This window comes from Lepisosteus oculatus, chromosome 1, assembly GCF_040954835.1.
Source record: "Lepisosteus oculatus isolate fLepOcu1 chromosome 1, fLepOcu1.hap2, whole genome shotgun sequence".
Taxonomy (NCBI): Eukaryota; Metazoa; Chordata; class Actinopteri; order Semionotiformes; family Lepisosteidae; genus Lepisosteus; species Lepisosteus oculatus.
The window spans coordinates 42,027,241-42,044,006 of NC_090696.1; the positions used below are offsets into that span (position 1 = coordinate 42,027,241).

The 16,766-nt window shown below is 36.8% G+C and overlaps 1 protein-coding gene across 2 annotated transcripts in view; it reads right to left on the reverse strand.

The window, feature by feature from the left end:
• The window catches only part of sorcs2 (sortilin-related VPS10 domain containing receptor 2), a 369,458-nt gene that overhangs the window by 54,349 nt on the left and 298,343 nt on the right, over positions 1-16,766 (reverse strand). For both annotated transcript variants that reach the window (XM_006629678.3, XM_015344988.2), the window contains exons 4-7: positions 13,613-13,777; positions 10,627-10,700; positions 6,256-6,320; positions 2,329-2,447 (exon numbers count right to left, since the gene is read on the reverse strand). In XM_006629678.3, coding sequence (XP_006629741.2) covers positions 2,329-2,447; positions 6,256-6,320; positions 10,627-10,700; positions 13,613-13,777 — 423 coding nt within the window. The remainder of the gene's footprint in view (positions 1-2,328; positions 2,448-6,255; positions 6,321-10,626; positions 10,701-13,612; positions 13,778-16,766) is intronic.

Consider the following 16,766-nt stretch of genomic DNA (forward strand, 5'->3'; position numbering starts at 1 on the left):
AACAGCTTAAAGCATAAAGCAGACAGTTCTCCCAACAGGTCCTTTTATAAGGAATCATGATGCTAAGTAAATAAAATAGAAGCAGAAGAAAGGAATATAAACACCACATAAAACTAATGGTTCACTAATTGCAACAATGTTAATGATTAAATATACAGTACGTGTTCAAAATATGCCTGTGCTGAACACTTGTATTGTTTTATTCTTTTTCCAATCTGACTTTATTTTCAGATCAATGCTTGTTAACATTGTATCTCATTAAAATTGTATAACGTTGATGCATAGTATGAATGTTCAGGCCTTGTCAGTATAACCACCTCACTCTGGTGGCAGTTCTATCTCATGCTGACATAAACTGACAAAAACTGCCTGGCTAGCCTCCATTAGCACCCTAATTGTTCAGGAATGGCACTTCCTTGCAAATAGAGTTGACTTTCATTTTGTTGGCTGTAACCTCTAGATTGGAAAGACTAACAAGATATTAATTTAAAAATGTAACTCGGGTACAACCAGTAGGGACTAAGATCCAACTGTATGGCAGAGAAGACCTTTAGCATTACCAGTAGTGAAAGACCAAGTCAGCCAGGTGACTAGGCTGGAGGTGTGTGTTTATTCTTCAATCTCTTGACCTCCAACAGGTCAAGAGACTTTAGTTTCTCTCTGGCTTATTTTTGGAAACTTAATAAAATGTAATGAGTACGCTCCATTATACAGCACAGATATCCACTCATTATAATGAAAAGCAATTTTATATAACATGTATAGAGAGCATTATGTAAATTGTGTTGTTTTTTCCCAATAAGTGATTGCATAATATTCTTTGTGTGTTATACTGTATATGAAACTTTTGGATACATCTAACATAATTCTAATTTGTCATATGGTTTGCATTTGGTCTTGTCATCACCTGTCAAATGCTGTATTAACTCATGGCAGCCAGCATTACTGGCCTTAGTTGTAATTTCCAAAAGAAGAATCCCGGATGAAGAGGCCATAGGAATGTCATGTTCACAAACTTGGGAAAACTGAGTTATGGAATTCTAATGCAGCTTTAACTTAAACGTACACCTAAAGTTTCAAATGTATTCCATTCTGTGGCCAGTTTACACACTTAAGGATTCTAAAGACAAAGAAGCAAGATCTACAGTTTTCAAAATAATGCTGTAACAGCAAGGCTGCAAATATGTTTAGAATTAAGTGTGCAGGAAGATTATAAGGGTAATCATTCTCAGTTGCCTTGAGTTGAAAACTCTGGAAGCGCTTAACTCCTTAAAGTCAGGTTCTTATGAATCTTGCTGAGATAGGACTCAGAAAAGCAGGATGTGGTCTCTCTTAACCCCAATTTAGACTACCAATAATTGCGTCCATCTTGACATCTCCAGTGAATATGAATATGTGCCTAAAATGCCTCATGGTCTACAGTGGCAAGAGTGACACCCATCATAAATCCACTGACAGGACATGATCCACCAATGAGAATCTTGACATATGGGGATACCACTATGCCTAAGGGCATCTTGACCAGTTGCCATCTGTGATAATGTGACTTACTGTAAATGTTTCTGATTCCAAGCAGGCAAAAGATACTCCCTGAATTTATTGTCCAAATTTTTAATCGGTTAGGTAATTTCCAACCATCAAACAACCGCAATGTGTAAGTAGTACTGTTTTTCCATCTTGGAGGAAACCAGTTATTCAATGGATAACAGCACAATTCTGTTTCTACTTTTTATTAAAACTAGAGGTTTTGTTTTCTCAATTTTCCCCACTCTATGCATTTTAATACTGTAGATGGGAATCTCAGTCCTTTTGTGTGTATTCTCTGGGCATATCTGTAATGGCACTTGTCATGACTTCATTACTTATTTAAAAATCCCGTATTTAAAGAAATGTTGGAAAACACAAGTTAGTGTAGCCTAGCAACAATGCGGGTGCTTAAAAGTTGAATTTAGGGTCCAAACAGATGCAAGATGCCAAAAAGGAACAATAAAACCATTTTAAATAGAAAAAAAGTAGGCACTTAAATATTGTTTCCTCTGGTATTATCAATTCACTTGAGAATAGAACAAAAAAAATTACTTACAGTAACATTTACCCAAAATAACATGCAGATGTGAGGTTTTTGAAGAATTTTCAGTATCTAAATTGAATCTTTGTTATTGTACATCATATTATCTTTGCCACTATACATCATATAGTACCATGCTACAGTATACCATACTTACAGTAATATAGCCCAGATATAATGAACAATAATTACAATGCTTATTATTTACTAATCTAATCACTCACAAAAGGGAAAAAGCTAAATAGAAATAAATTCAATACCTTCACAAATATATAATCATCCTGCACAGTCAGTGAGTTTTCATCAATCTTGCCAAGGAATTGGGCTGTTACCATTTTGTCAGAGCAGTTCTGAATCAAACAGGTCACATACAGGAAACCTACACAGAAACAAAAGGTCAGGAATTGCAGTACTTCACTATAAAGGACAAGACATAAAAGTAATAACAACAGCCTTCAATGTTGTGCCAACGTGAGAAAAAAATGTTATTAACAGTTAGAAAGCTGAAATTAATATTGTTCCTTCTAAAATAAAAATAAAATAAAAAAAGATTTAACAATACCTGGGCTGTTAAATGCATTATGTTAAATGTTTAGGTATTTGTCTGTGAAAACATTGTTGACTAATGTTTTCACATTTGTATTTATAATAATTCATATCATATTCATATCTAACAATTCAGACCTGAAAGGCATATTTTGTCTCTGCAAAAGTATCCATGCTTTCAGTTCACAGTTTCAAAGACATGCTTGAAGGCTAATGCATAATTGGAAAGAAAGCAAAAATATACTAAGTAGACACCTACTAAGCAGGTCTGAGCCTGGTCAGTACCTGGATGGGAGACCTCCAGGGAAAAACTAAGGTTGCTGCTGGAAGAGGTGTTAGTGGGGCCAGCAGGGGGCGCTCACCCTGCGGTCCATGTGGGTCCTAATGCCCCAGTATAGTGACGGGGACACTGTACTGTAAACAGGCTCCGCCATTTGGATGAGATGTAAAACTGAGGTCCTGACTCTCTGTGGTCATCCCAGGGCATTTCTCGAAAAGAGTAGGGGTGTAACCCCGGCGTCCTGGCCAAATTGCCCATTGGCCCTTTCCAATCATGGCCTCCTAATAATCCCCATCTATGAATTGGCTTCATTACTCTGCTCTCCTCCCCACTGATAGCTGATGTGTGGTGAGCGTTCTGGCGCACTATGGCTGCTGTCGCATCATCCAGGTGGGGCTGCACATTGGTGGTGTACTTATTAGAAGCAAATGTGTTTCAGCAGAGTTCCTTTTCTCAGTACTTACTCTACTTAAACATCTTACTAAGTAGCTGAAGCCTTGAGGGACAAGATACTCAACACGCTATCCCACAGTGTGAAACTAGAGGTCTATTTAAACTCTCATAGATTTGGTGATGTTTTTTATTCAGTCTTAATCACTGGTTTCCATCTTCTTACATAAATGCAAACCCCCTGACAATGAGGAATCAAACAGCCTATTCCCAAATGTGTTTGTGCTTTTGTTTTCTTTCCAATTATACATTAACCTTCAAGCAACTAACCGTCATCCAGCTGGGCCACACACATTTTGATTCACCCTCTTGTTTGTTTTCAGACCTTTGTCTCATTATCGGCACAACTGATATTCATTTCATTGCTTTCGGGTCTCATCTCTTGCTATATATAATTTTGAGCAGCTCTTTTTAAACAACATCTAGTTAGAACACATTTAATTTAATTGTCGTTATTTTGTTCATTGCATTCAGAAAATTTTAACAGGACAGACGGTTAAACATCTCTTATCAGCATGCTTAAAGACTTAGTAATAAAGAATCTTTAATTTGGGTGAGCCGGATAGAATGCATTTTAAATAAAATAAATTAGCAGCCTTTCCCCATTTTTTAATGTAGGACAATATTTTATATTTACGGCCACTTTATATAAGACTGATTTTTTTTCCTATTCATATTGAAATATTAATCTGTTATATGAGATCGAAGTAACAAGATTACCCTTGACATTTTTAGCAGGTACGTAACACCAGATGCATCCCCATGATCAGGGAGCTCATTATTTTTCTGATCTCAAATGACAAGTCAAATAACATGTTACAGGATAAGGTTGAAAGAAGAGTAAGAAAGAAGATAACAGCCACCTTAACTACGCTCTGGGGATTATTAGGATGGAGCAGATGAAAGCCAATTCAACAGACAACTAAACTACATGTACGTGTAACTGCTATTGATCACAGGGGTGATTACTTTGATGGGAACAGCAGGTAGGAAAAAAATCTTTGTTGCACTTTCTTTTGAGATTCATAATAGATTTTCATGTATTCAATAGTTTATGTTATATCTTCCTTTCTTAGCTGTATTTCAGTAGCACATGCAGATGTATATGGTGGCATGGTGGTTAGTGCTGCTGCCACACAGCTCTTGGGTCCTGGGTTCGATTTCTGACCAGGGTGTCAACTGTAAGGGATTTGTATATTCTGCCAAGGCTACGTGGGTTTCCTGCAGGTGCAGCACATTTCAGACATTGCAGATAAGGTTACTTGGTGTCTCTCGAAAGCTTGCGTACAGTATGTGCCTTGCACCCTATGCTTCTGGGGCTCAGGTTTATCCTTAGAATAACCAGGAAGAAGAGGCTCTCTGATGAATCAGAGTTCATAACTGTTATCTATAAGGAAAATGTAGGTTTATCTTATGGGTGTGGTGATGTTGTAAGTAGACTGATGAAGCCGTGTCTTGCCGATAGGAGGAAGAATCTAAAAGTTCGATCAATATTAAAGGCTAGGAGAGTGTCGAGAGCTGATGGAGACAGCTGAAGCAGGTGGTGAGTGTAACGATCAAGGTTGATCAGGGCAGGGTGGCTGTGTCGTCTTGCAGGGATGAAAGACGGGAGGTTTGGTTCTGTGCCACTGATCTGGAGCTTGGCCAGACAGACAGGGGGCTGACAAGCAGAGTGGGTTCGAGACTAATGGGGAAATATTCGGGCTGAATTCAGACAAAGTCACCCTTCTGGGAAGTGGGCTTGTTGTGGAGGGATATCCTGGAACTATGGTATCTCAACGACAGAGCACCAAACCAGTGGAAGATCTGAGTTTAAATATCCTGGACTGATGGAATAAGCTCCCATTAATTGGAGGTACAGTTTGTGGTTGGGACAGTTTACACAGATCCAGGAGATGTTCCACTCACTGTGCGAATGTGCACAGTTTTGGTGGAAACTGAGCACTGCGAGTTCTGTCTCTCCTGGGCGTAACAATGGATACTTGGTGAGCATAGCTACCTGCCAGCAGTTGACCTGGGTTTGATTCCCGGCCAACGCATCTTTTACCCTTTGGGGCGATGTGGTGGCTCTGTGGCTGATCTGTGCCTGTGGCTAGAAGGTGACCCGTTCATATCCTGCAGCCTGGAGAGGAATCCTACTCCACTGGGCCCCTGAGCAAGGGCCTTAACCCCATCTGCTCCAGGGGCGCCATATAAATGGCTGACCCTGAGCTCTGACCCCAAGCTTCTCTCCCTGTCTATTTTCTCTTTGTGTCTCATGGAGAGCAAGTTAGTGTATGCAAAAAAACAAATTCCTAATACAAGAAATTGTATATGGCCAATAAAGTGATCTTACCTTGTCTTATCTTAAAGGTAAAGGGACAGAGCATACAGTAGCTTCTAACTTAGGCTGCTATGTGAATACCTTCTATAAATCCTGCTTTAATGTGAGGCTGCAGGAGTGGTGAAGATTCAGTATGAAGTGCATGTGTAATGAAATGACATCTATAGACCGAGGTAGGGAAAGTGTTAATAACATAGAGTAGTTTAGATTTCATGCTTGAAAAGTTTGAAAGGATAAAATACCATTTGAGTGAGTGATTGCTGAGGAAAACTCTTTGGATACATGCATTACATGTAGTGTAGTTTTTTACTATAGGGATATTTAAAAATAAATCTGGCATTTTCCTTAATAATTCATGATGAACCCAATACTTGTTACTTGGGCACATCTGTGTTCTTTTTGTGTTTATTCACTTTTGTTTGGGGGAAAAATATCATGCATATTGCCCAAAGACAAAAAAGTAGATTACAAACACATTAGAATCACATTGTTTTTTAAAAACTTTTTTGTTTTAGAAATATATGATACAGAGAACAGTCCTGTAAGTTTTCATCTTTTGCTGTACCAGTTTTGTTTAAGTGCCTTTACCTCCACTGGTGTCCTGCATTTCCATATGGACCAGGTCAGGATCAGTATCAACTCCTGCCACAGACCTAAAACACACACAATTCAAAATACATTTTATATGAGCCAGTTATTGCATTTCACACATATTAATGCTATACTACAAACTTGCAGCCAATAAATAAGCTGAACGTTCAGCTTAATAGTGGTTGACAGCATAACCACCTGTATGCGTTTTTTTTCCTTGATTAAATCAAATATAAAAAGTGTTTTCAGAGTGTATTACAATGCCCACCAGGAATGAAAACCATAAGATGTTTATTATCACACGGTTCATTATCACATCAAACAAAATCACAGTATGAGAATTTTAATGAAAACATATGGTAGATTTCAACATCGCCTTCTAAGAAAATAATTAAAATATGGCAAGGAACACTAGGCTTACTAGCAGAGCACAACAATGCACAAAACGGTGTTGAAAAGTGCCAGAAACAAGAAATACATAAAAAGATAGTTTTAAAGAATCAGAAATAGCAGAACCACACTCTGTTTGACTGCCCTCTTCAATGTACTCTCAGCTTTATACAGTATCTATACACCCTGCAACTGATAAAACAGTGCTGAAAATACTCTCTTACTCACTTGTAGGGGTATTCAGGTTCTCCCTTACATTTGAATAAAATGAAAGCTGACATTATACAGTAGGTCCATCCATCCTTTTTCTAATTTACTTATGGCAGTACAGGGTTAAAGGAGGAGCTGGACCCTAACCTGGTAAGTAATGGGCACTAGGCAGAATATACCTTGGACAGGAGGCCAGGCACACACAGACACACACTCACACCAGGGCATTTTTGTAGCTAATTAACCTACCAGCATCTTTGGACTGTGGGAGGAAACTGAAACACCCACAGAAAACCCAAGAGAACAAGGGAAAAACATACAAACACCCGACGGATAAATTCCCAGGCATTGAACCCAGGATCCCTGTCCAGCGAGGTAACAATGTTAACTATTGCATCGCCATTCCATCTTACAATGTAGGTGTTCTATGTGGACATTACCGAAACAATATATATACACAACAAAGGGATACTGACAAACTGCAGGCAATGCATTCAATGGTTGTAGAAATAAATGTTTTAAACACTGTAGTGCAAAATTAGAAAAAAGAGCATCTGAAGGGAGACCATTACTGTTTATATCAGAGAAATCCTACAGTATGTTCCCTTCTGTCTAAAGCAGTCCCTGTGAGTGTGCCAAGTGAAAGAATTTCTATATACTTATCTCAGAGGTAAATACTAACATCACAGAGCAGAGAAGTTATTAATTAAGTTATAGTTAATTCTTCACAGGACTGTAGCAACAAAATTAATTCTTCTTGATGAAAAGAAAACAGACCCGAGTTCTAAATGTTGTACTTCAGTGCAGTTCCTAATGTGTAGGCAATAGACAGAATTTTAAGGAGCACTGCAGGTATTTGGTACGTTTAAGCAACAACAAGGACATTTACCTATTTGATTTATGATTTTATGAACTGTTGATTGCGGGGTTCTGAAAACCCTACAGTAATGCAGTTAAGTAAGATACCTGCATTGTTTCTTTGCATATTCACATATTGACTGCTTTCCAGTGCTGAACTGTTATGTATTTAATGTGTCACATACTGTATGCATTTCTGTTTCCTATAACATCAGAAATTCCTACTATTTAGTAAGTTACAGAAGAAGGAAAACCTTAATCAAAGAAGGTACTTGTATTATTTATCAAGTAATTTAAACGGTGCACCAGAGAAGCACACAAGAAATAATGTGCAAGACACAAAGAAACTGTAGATGTCAGCTTTGGACTGTACAAATATCTTAGCCTAAAATATGTAAAAGAAAAATCACAGGGATGTGTAAACTCCTGTGAAACTGACTACTTCGCATTTAAACTGGATTAGAACTTACACTCTGATCATTTAAAGCAATAACGTTCCAAATCATTTGCTGTTTTTCAACAAGCAGTTTTTCACTAACATAATTAAACCCAAAAATATCTTTTGATTAAAAACTCTTCTACGTGTTGGCCCGAAAGCAAAAAAGACTGCGATTAAATGAAAGCCTTTTGTACTTCCCAATGCTCTGTATTACATGATTTATTTACTTGGACAAATGCTTATGTTTTAAAATTCCTATTCAGCTAAGCTTTAGAAAACATTAATTTAACAGCAACCCATTTAAAAACAAGAACAGAAAAGGCAATGCCTACTGCGAATGTATCCATATGTATTTCGGCAAGCAGAGTCTTTGAATTCAGCTCACCTCAATCTACAAAACACACCATATCAAGACAAAAAAAGTTTCCATGCTTTCTGCTCCTGAAAGAAAAATCCATCAAGGCTGCAGACGCATTCCAAAAGCAATATTAAACTCTTTCTGTTTTTTCGTGAAGCTTTAAGTTACAGAGAACTTTAAAGAGCTTTCCAGATGGTGCAAATCGAAGAGTAAAGACCTACTGCTGTTAGGCCTGCTTACATAAAACAATAGCAGAAGAAAACACAGGATGTTTAGATCTGATTTTGTTTCTTTTTTCATTTTATTATTGATTTCTCCTAAAGCATATTTCTGGACATTTCTAATTTAAACTGTTGTATGTGCCTGGCACATACTGTATACATCAAAAATAAAACTGTTTAGTTCTTTGCAAAAGGTATGGTATTTTTTATTTTGGTGGTCAGTGTAATGAGTGACAAAATAGCAAAACTGCAGAAATTACCAACTTTGTTCTACCAATGAATTAAATTGTTTTAATGAATTAACTAGTTTACCTAATTAAGCCTATAAAAGTTATGTGCCATGCCAAAAAGACTACACCACATTATGAGTCTCTAAACACCTGTTCTGAAATATACTGTTCCGAAACCCACAGTTATGTTCTGCTTCAGTTATGTTCTAGATTCCTCTTTTAAAGTCTGGAAGAATTTCAAATAACAGCTGCATTACAGTTGAAAGCAATACAGTTGAAAGCAAGTTGCTTTATGCATTTTAAAGCATATGAAGCTCTGAAGACTGAAAAGAGTGGCCATAACAAATGGTTATACTGCAAGCTGTAGTCTAGCTTGGCTCTATAATACAGTATGACAAACATTTAAAAGAAAAAAAGGCCTGTGTGTTTCTCTCTAATGTATATCAACAAATTCAAATTAAGACACTACAATACCCATTTAATGATACAGTACTGTATATCAATTGTAAACTGTTACAAAATATGCCTATATTAATATACAGTATGCAGTTTTATTATTAACCATCATCTTCAGTAGGATCCAAGGGTTAACTTGAAGAGCAGAATTATTGCCATGTTTATTAAGGACAGATGTGCTTTAGCTACTTTCGCATGGATTATAGTTATACAGTGTGTAATACAGATACAGTAACTACGCATGTCCAAAGCATGACATTTCGTCCTGAGATGAGGTAGTGTTCTTTGGAACATAAGAAGCCCCTTTTTGTCTTCACACTTTAATCTTCCCCTCGCTTTGAAAAAGGTTTATCTTAATCTCATCTTTCCAACGATCTTTGTTGTATAATGCTTCAATCTCACCTTCTGTCTTCTGAGCAAATTCCTTACCATAGTGGAGGTAAATTTATGGCCTGGACATGCATGGCTACCCTTTCTTGACTGTAAAGCAAAAACACATTTTGGTTTTGCTCTCCCAAAACTTTTGGAGGGCACTGGAAAGTGATGCACATAGAGCTATATAAACCTAATGATTTTTTTGAAAATGTCATCATGTACTGTATCTCATTTTCCCTTTATCTCTTGTACAATTGCCTTCAGTATGCACCTCTGCAGCAAAAGTACCTGGTAACTTAGAGTTTAGAGAATTATGGGATAATTGCAGTATTAAAGAAGTGATGCTTATTCAGTGAAAATGAAATTAGAAAATTAAGAAAAGATGATTTTTAAAATAATTTAAGTCAATGTGGGCTTCAGATAGATACTAGAATGGTCAGAGAATAAAATATGTCATATCCACACCAACCTAACTTTGAAAAACTTTAATTCATTTTTAAAACGGAAAGATCGCACACCTTTTAACCTAAAGTTTCCTCCGACAGCCAAGCATCTCCTGAAGGTATTTCTCTTTTAGATATCATGCTATCAGGCTTCTATTACATTAGTATATTATTATACTGTACATTACTTATAAGTACATTAATGCTTTTTTTTCAAAACAAAGGGTTTTTAATTCAAAACCCTTGAACTTTCAGATGTAAATCTGCTTTTCATAAGAACACACAATACTGATCCACTCAGTTTATCATGTAGAATAACTGTAATTCCATGAACAACTACTCTAAAAGGACTCTACTGTATACTGTATCACACAAACAGCAAACTCACCAGAAAAAACGATCCTTTGTTACTCTTTCTTGCAGCAAAGTCCATTTCCTTCCCAGGTCCGTAGAAACATAGAGCTGGAGTAGGAAATAAAATAGCAGCTATTAAAACTAAAAATGTAGCTACAGTATATTTAATGTATGATGAGGTTTTGAAGTCCTTGCGATTTTAGTATGAAAAGCAAACAGCTGTATAAAAGAGAAATCAGCCAGCAAACACGACAAGGCAACAGGGAACATGGGAAACAAAGCAATTGCCAATCCTCTTGTAACCAATTCAAGGAAACTAAGGGGTTTTATACTGGACATTCATCCACTATTCTTAGCCACTTCATCCCCAAGAAGGTCACACAGAGTCAGAAACTAACCCAGGAGACACAGGGAGTAACCACAACCTTAATGGGACACCAGTCTGTTACAGGGCACACAAAATCATAAAAAAATTAGAGACTGCACTTAGCCTATCCGGCAGTCTTAATAGGAGGGAAGAAAGCAGAGCATCCAGAAAAAAACCCCACACAAACAAGGTGAAAATCTAAACTCCTCAAAGAAGGCACTCCAGCTGGGAATCGAATGAAGGACCCAAGAGCTGTGAGTCAGCAGTGCACATTGCAAAGCCACCGTGCTCCTCTAAGAGCTTTCAAAGGATTGTGGATTTAATCAATGAAAGCAGACATTGTTAATATATTTCCTTAGATCCATCATTTCTGTCTTAAATTTGGACAATTGAACCTTCAATAATAGAAAAAACTGATTATTCCCAGTAAGGGTTCCGGCAAACTAGAACCTGTGGTTTGGTAGCACGGAAGCCCAAACATACAGTACTGTCAAAAGCTGAAGAAAGGCTGCAAATGAGAGGAAGTCATATGGTCCATCTCAGCTGTTCAGTTAGTAGTAGTTAACTGACCCAAGGAACTCATCAAGTTGTTTCATGAAAGAAACCTTGTTTCATTCTCCCATAACCCTTTGGGAAAAGAAGTGCCTCCTTTTCTCACTTTTAAATGCACTTGCAAGTAGTTTCCAGTTGTGCCCTCAGAATGGAAAAGAGTGCAGGCTGGGACCAAACTCTCAATGAGACTACATGACAGGGCACTTATGCATATATGGGGGAAAACCAGAGAAAGCAATTGTCTTAGAAAGCATAAATAGCTTTGGGAGAAGAGAGGAAACCAAAAGTCCTGAAGCAAATGCCACAAAGAAGGTGCCCTGTCCAAATGGGAACTCCGGAGTCAAACACTGTGGGACAGCAGCACTGCTATGACACCGTATAGTCTCCTTTCCTCAGGCAAAGTTCTTTAAAATAACACAGGAATTTATAAAAAAAATGGGAAAGATTTTGTTTAAAAAATATTAGCCACACTTATTAGATTTCCAAAGCAAAGAGACTGCTTACAATTTTCACCACACATGAAAATACAAGACATTGTTTTTTTGTGCATCTAACAGACAAAATCAGACATTATGGGATTTTCTGGTTCAACATGTTTGGCCATTTTCAATTATCCCTTTTTGTCTTACGCATTTTTCATTTATGCAATATTGATTTTTCAGTAATGAAAAGCTATTGATTTTTTAGGAATATTCTCGTCATTTGGAACAAGCTTTAGAGGGGAAAATTATTTTACATCTGACTCCAAAATTCACCTTTCCAGGTCAGTGGATTATAGCACTGCCCCTCCTTTATTACCGTCTTTCCTAATCCTTGATTTAATTAATTACTTGTGCACCTATATCTTCAACCTGCTTCATGAATCATTAAGCAGATAGTGTACCACACACTGTACTAAAAATTGCATCTGGTGCATGAACAAGACCGCTAACCAACAATAATAGAGTAGAAGGTAGATTTACTGACCACAATTTGATTGAGCTAAGAGATGAATTAGTTGTCCATTTGTTAAACATTAACTTCACTAGCTTGTATAATAGACATCTTTTCAAATAATAGCTACAAAATATTTACTACCAGCTAAGACTGGAGTTTATTTGTACCAGAACAGTTCAAAGAAAAAAACACTAATAGGCAGTTATTGATATATAACTATGGTGTGATTACTCATTCTGACAATGGGCACATAATCTGTATAAAGTAATTACTAAACACATAACATCTAGCTAATAAACCAGCTGTTAGATTTTAGGCTTGGTTATGTGCCATTGATTCAAAACAGTTTTATAGCTCTGTAATTCAAATTCCTCTCCCTAATAAATCACTACTGTATTATTAATGCGTGCTTAACAAAGTATTTTCACAAAGTAGTTTTTAGCTGCTTATTTCATAATCAACTAATTATCAACTCATACTTCATACATTAATAGCATTACTTTGTGTGTTATTTACAGTGGCTCCTAAAAATAATTTCCACTTTTTTTTAAATGACTGGGATGATTTCAAGGAACCTCTCTTTCTTTTTTCTTGAGGTAAATCTGTCCAATCTTAAGGTAGGGCTATTCAACATCCAAGAAGATACATAGCTCCTCTTATGAAGAACTAAAATGTAGCAGGTTGAATAGGCAACTGGCCCATACAGTATATCCAACCGTTTTCTGACCTCTTCCTCCAACTGAGGGTCACAGGGGAGCCGGAGCCTATCCCAGCAAACAATGGGCGCAAAGCAGGATATACCCTGGATAAGATGCCAGTCCATCACAGGGCACACACAGACACATTCACAGGGCCCAATTTTTCCAGTAGCCAAGTAATCTACCAGTATGTTTTTGGATTGTGGGAGCAAACCAGGGCACACAAAGGGAACCCAGGTGAACACAGGGGGAATAAACATGCTCTATGCAGATAGCACCCCAATCTGGAATCGAACCCAGGGACCCAGCATTGGGAGGCAGCTGCACCACTTGTCTCCCACAACTAGTCCCGGAAGCATCAAATTAGTCACGACCTGGAAACAATAACCTGTGAAAGTCACACACAGCCCTGCGGTAAATCACAGGGAGTGATGTTTCGTGAACTGTTCAGCTGGATGAGAGATTACCTTTTTCTCTTTGCTGTAGGCAAGCACTTTGTCCTCTTCTTTCGGATGGAAAAGGAGAGTCTCGACGGTGAAGGAGAGAGGCTGTCGCTGAAAGCTGGCTCCCTCATCTGTGCTTATGAACAGCATCTGATCCCGCTCATTGATAGAAGAGCTGACCAGGATGATCTGCAAAAGGATGACAAAAGATCCCGGGTCAGAGATGCTTATGACACACAGCACAACTATGGGGAGTTATTTGGCGAGCCGCTCTTATTTGGGTAATTAGCTGCAGTTCTGTCTCCTTAGAGCTATCTGATTGACTGATTGATTGGCATTACAATGCAACCAAATGCCTAATTCTCATTGTATAGGTTATCAGTGAACCATGACTCAGATGCCTCAGGCTCCATATAGATGAGCACAGTCTTGTTAACAGCTGAGCCTATTTGAGGAAGATCAATTCTTGAGTCCAGGTCTTTTCCTCCTTCCTTTTTTCTGAGTTACAGTCTAGATTTACAGTATATACAGTATCTGATATACAGTATCAATATGTCTGAAACATTATCACAGAGCTCTTGTTTTGTTCTTTAATTTGATTCTTTTGTATTTCTTTAAACAAAATTGTTTTTCTTCTACAGCACAAAAGCCTTCAGTGTCACACTGCATCACACAAAATCAATCTTTTTGTACAGTCTTCCAGTACATATAACTTTAAAATAAAAGGGCTTCCACACATTCATGTCATTATATACAGGTACGTCTCATTTTTTCCATTCTATGGAGTGTTACTTCAACTTTACACATTCTGAAATGTACTTTTCCATTATTTGTAAAATGCAAATGTTTCAATCTGAAGTATTGTATCCATGCGGGCTTCTATTGTCTGCAGCGAATGCTAGAGATGATGAAAAGAGGCAAAACAGTCCTGAAGGCTCTTGGAATTGTACTGCTTATCATGCATGTCATCATACTATGTGTATGTCATTCAAAACTGTGATGCCGAGAGTGTAACTTTGCAAATCAAACAGAGAAAATGTCAGCAAGTGAGAAAGACACTCCTATAACATTGTTTTCAAAGACAAAATGTACATAAAGGCTCACCCTTAATGTATTCTGTAGTTTTACAGTTCTTTTATATTCAGTAACATTGCATTTCTTGTTGGCAATGACAAACAAGACTGTTGATACGGATATTTAACTGAACAAATCAATTATTTTAAAAAGAAATGAACTTGATGTGTCTAAAATTTGAGATACTGTATGTTTCCAGCTGTGAAGGCACCAGTTCTATGAGATCAGCATTTACAAAACAAAAGGTGTGCTCTAGTCACTTATACAACAGCAATTTCCAATGTAAAAAGTACTGCAATGTAAAAACAGCATCCTCTAAACATCTTAATGAGCTTCAAAGTTAATTAAAAACTCAACAATCTTTTTACTTCTTCATGAAATTGTCACTTTGTATTGAAGATAATTCTTCTTCCCTTTTTCCCCAAATTTATCAGGACAAAATTCATATAATTAAAAGCCCTTGATGCAACCCACACACTAAACACTCCCTTTGTTATTTATTCTATTAAATTTCCTGACAGAGCTGTTCATGTGAGACTGCTTCCTTTCTAGAGAAGTAAATAGAAATCGCACTGTAATCTCAAACGTATCTGTGTGGAATACTAATTCCCCAACACTACTTCCCCTAGTTTATGGACAGTTAAGCAGGGCATTGTCAGAAAAAAAGGTGATTTATTTTCTGCCTCTGGCGAATTCATTCCTCAATTTAAAGCCAGCATTAATTCATCAGCAGGCTTACAGTGTTTCCTTTCACAAACACCTAAAGAGGTGAATGTGCAAACTAAGCCAAGGGACAGCTATGCAAAACATAATTATTCCAAATAGGATAGCCACTCTGTCTCACATTCTCCAACTGCTGTCCCATGGAAGTTACTAATGTGTCCCTGGCTGTGAACTTCCCCTCAATGTATCCTGATTGAAAATGCGACAGCTGTAGGATAAAAGCACAAGAAACTGTACTGAAACAAAATACCATGCTACAACTTGAAGCACTGTAGAAGAACCCGGAAAAAAATGTTTAAGAATTGCAAAGAGGAATTTAAAGCATTGACGCGATACAGTATGCTCATACTGTACAATGTTAACAATTTCTGGATTCATTTTTTAATTTTCAAATCTTACCAAATATTTAAAAAGATTAGAGCATTTTTCTTTCACATTTATAAATAATTATTACTAAGATAACCACTGCTTACGCTTGGAAATGTTGTCAAAATTGTCCTTGTGAAGCATTATTATGACAGGTGTCTCAAAAATGAATATTGTATATATTCCTTAAAGGGCGTTTGTTAAGTGGCACCTAAAGGGTAAAGATTTTAGGTAAAAAAAAATATTTTAAAGGAAATTAAATAATACCAAATATGGTTATTTACTGTTATATATTATATTTAGAATACAATTCCTGAAAATAATCAATCACATAACCAAATTAAAAAATACCAAAATATTTTAGATAGAATGTTAACACAACTTTTTGGTGAGTTTTATGTATGATTTCAATAATTAAATGAAAGGCACACAACCCAGAACTTAAATTTAAAGAATTGGAGCTAATGGGGAAATACCCCCACAAAATGTAACATTTAAACATGTTAAAAATAAGCACATCAAGATATTCCACTTTTTCCAGGTAGAGAGAGCACTATATTTTTTAAACTAGCAATCTTTGCTGTGTTAAGTATTACCCAGAAGAAAGTTAGATTATTTGAGCCAGGTGTGGCATGACAATTAAAACTCTTTCCTTGTTTCAGAATAATACTGTATACTGTATAAAATTATAATCCAGATTAATAGCCAATAATGCCCGGCATTGAAAAATTCATTTTAACCACAACATTTTATGTGAATCTTCAACAATCTTTACAAGAAAAGATACAAATAAAGTCTTCATTATTTAACCATGTCATTAATGTGCTAAAAATAAATATTCAAAAGGACTTACTCCTCTAAACTAACAGCAACAATGTTTCATGAACCATGAACGAACAAGTGTGCATGACAGAGGATTTATTATGATCATCACAGTTACTGCACATTGCAGTTCCATTTCCCAGTAAGCAATTGTGATTTAAATCAAGAATGATTTCTTATATTTAAATGGCCT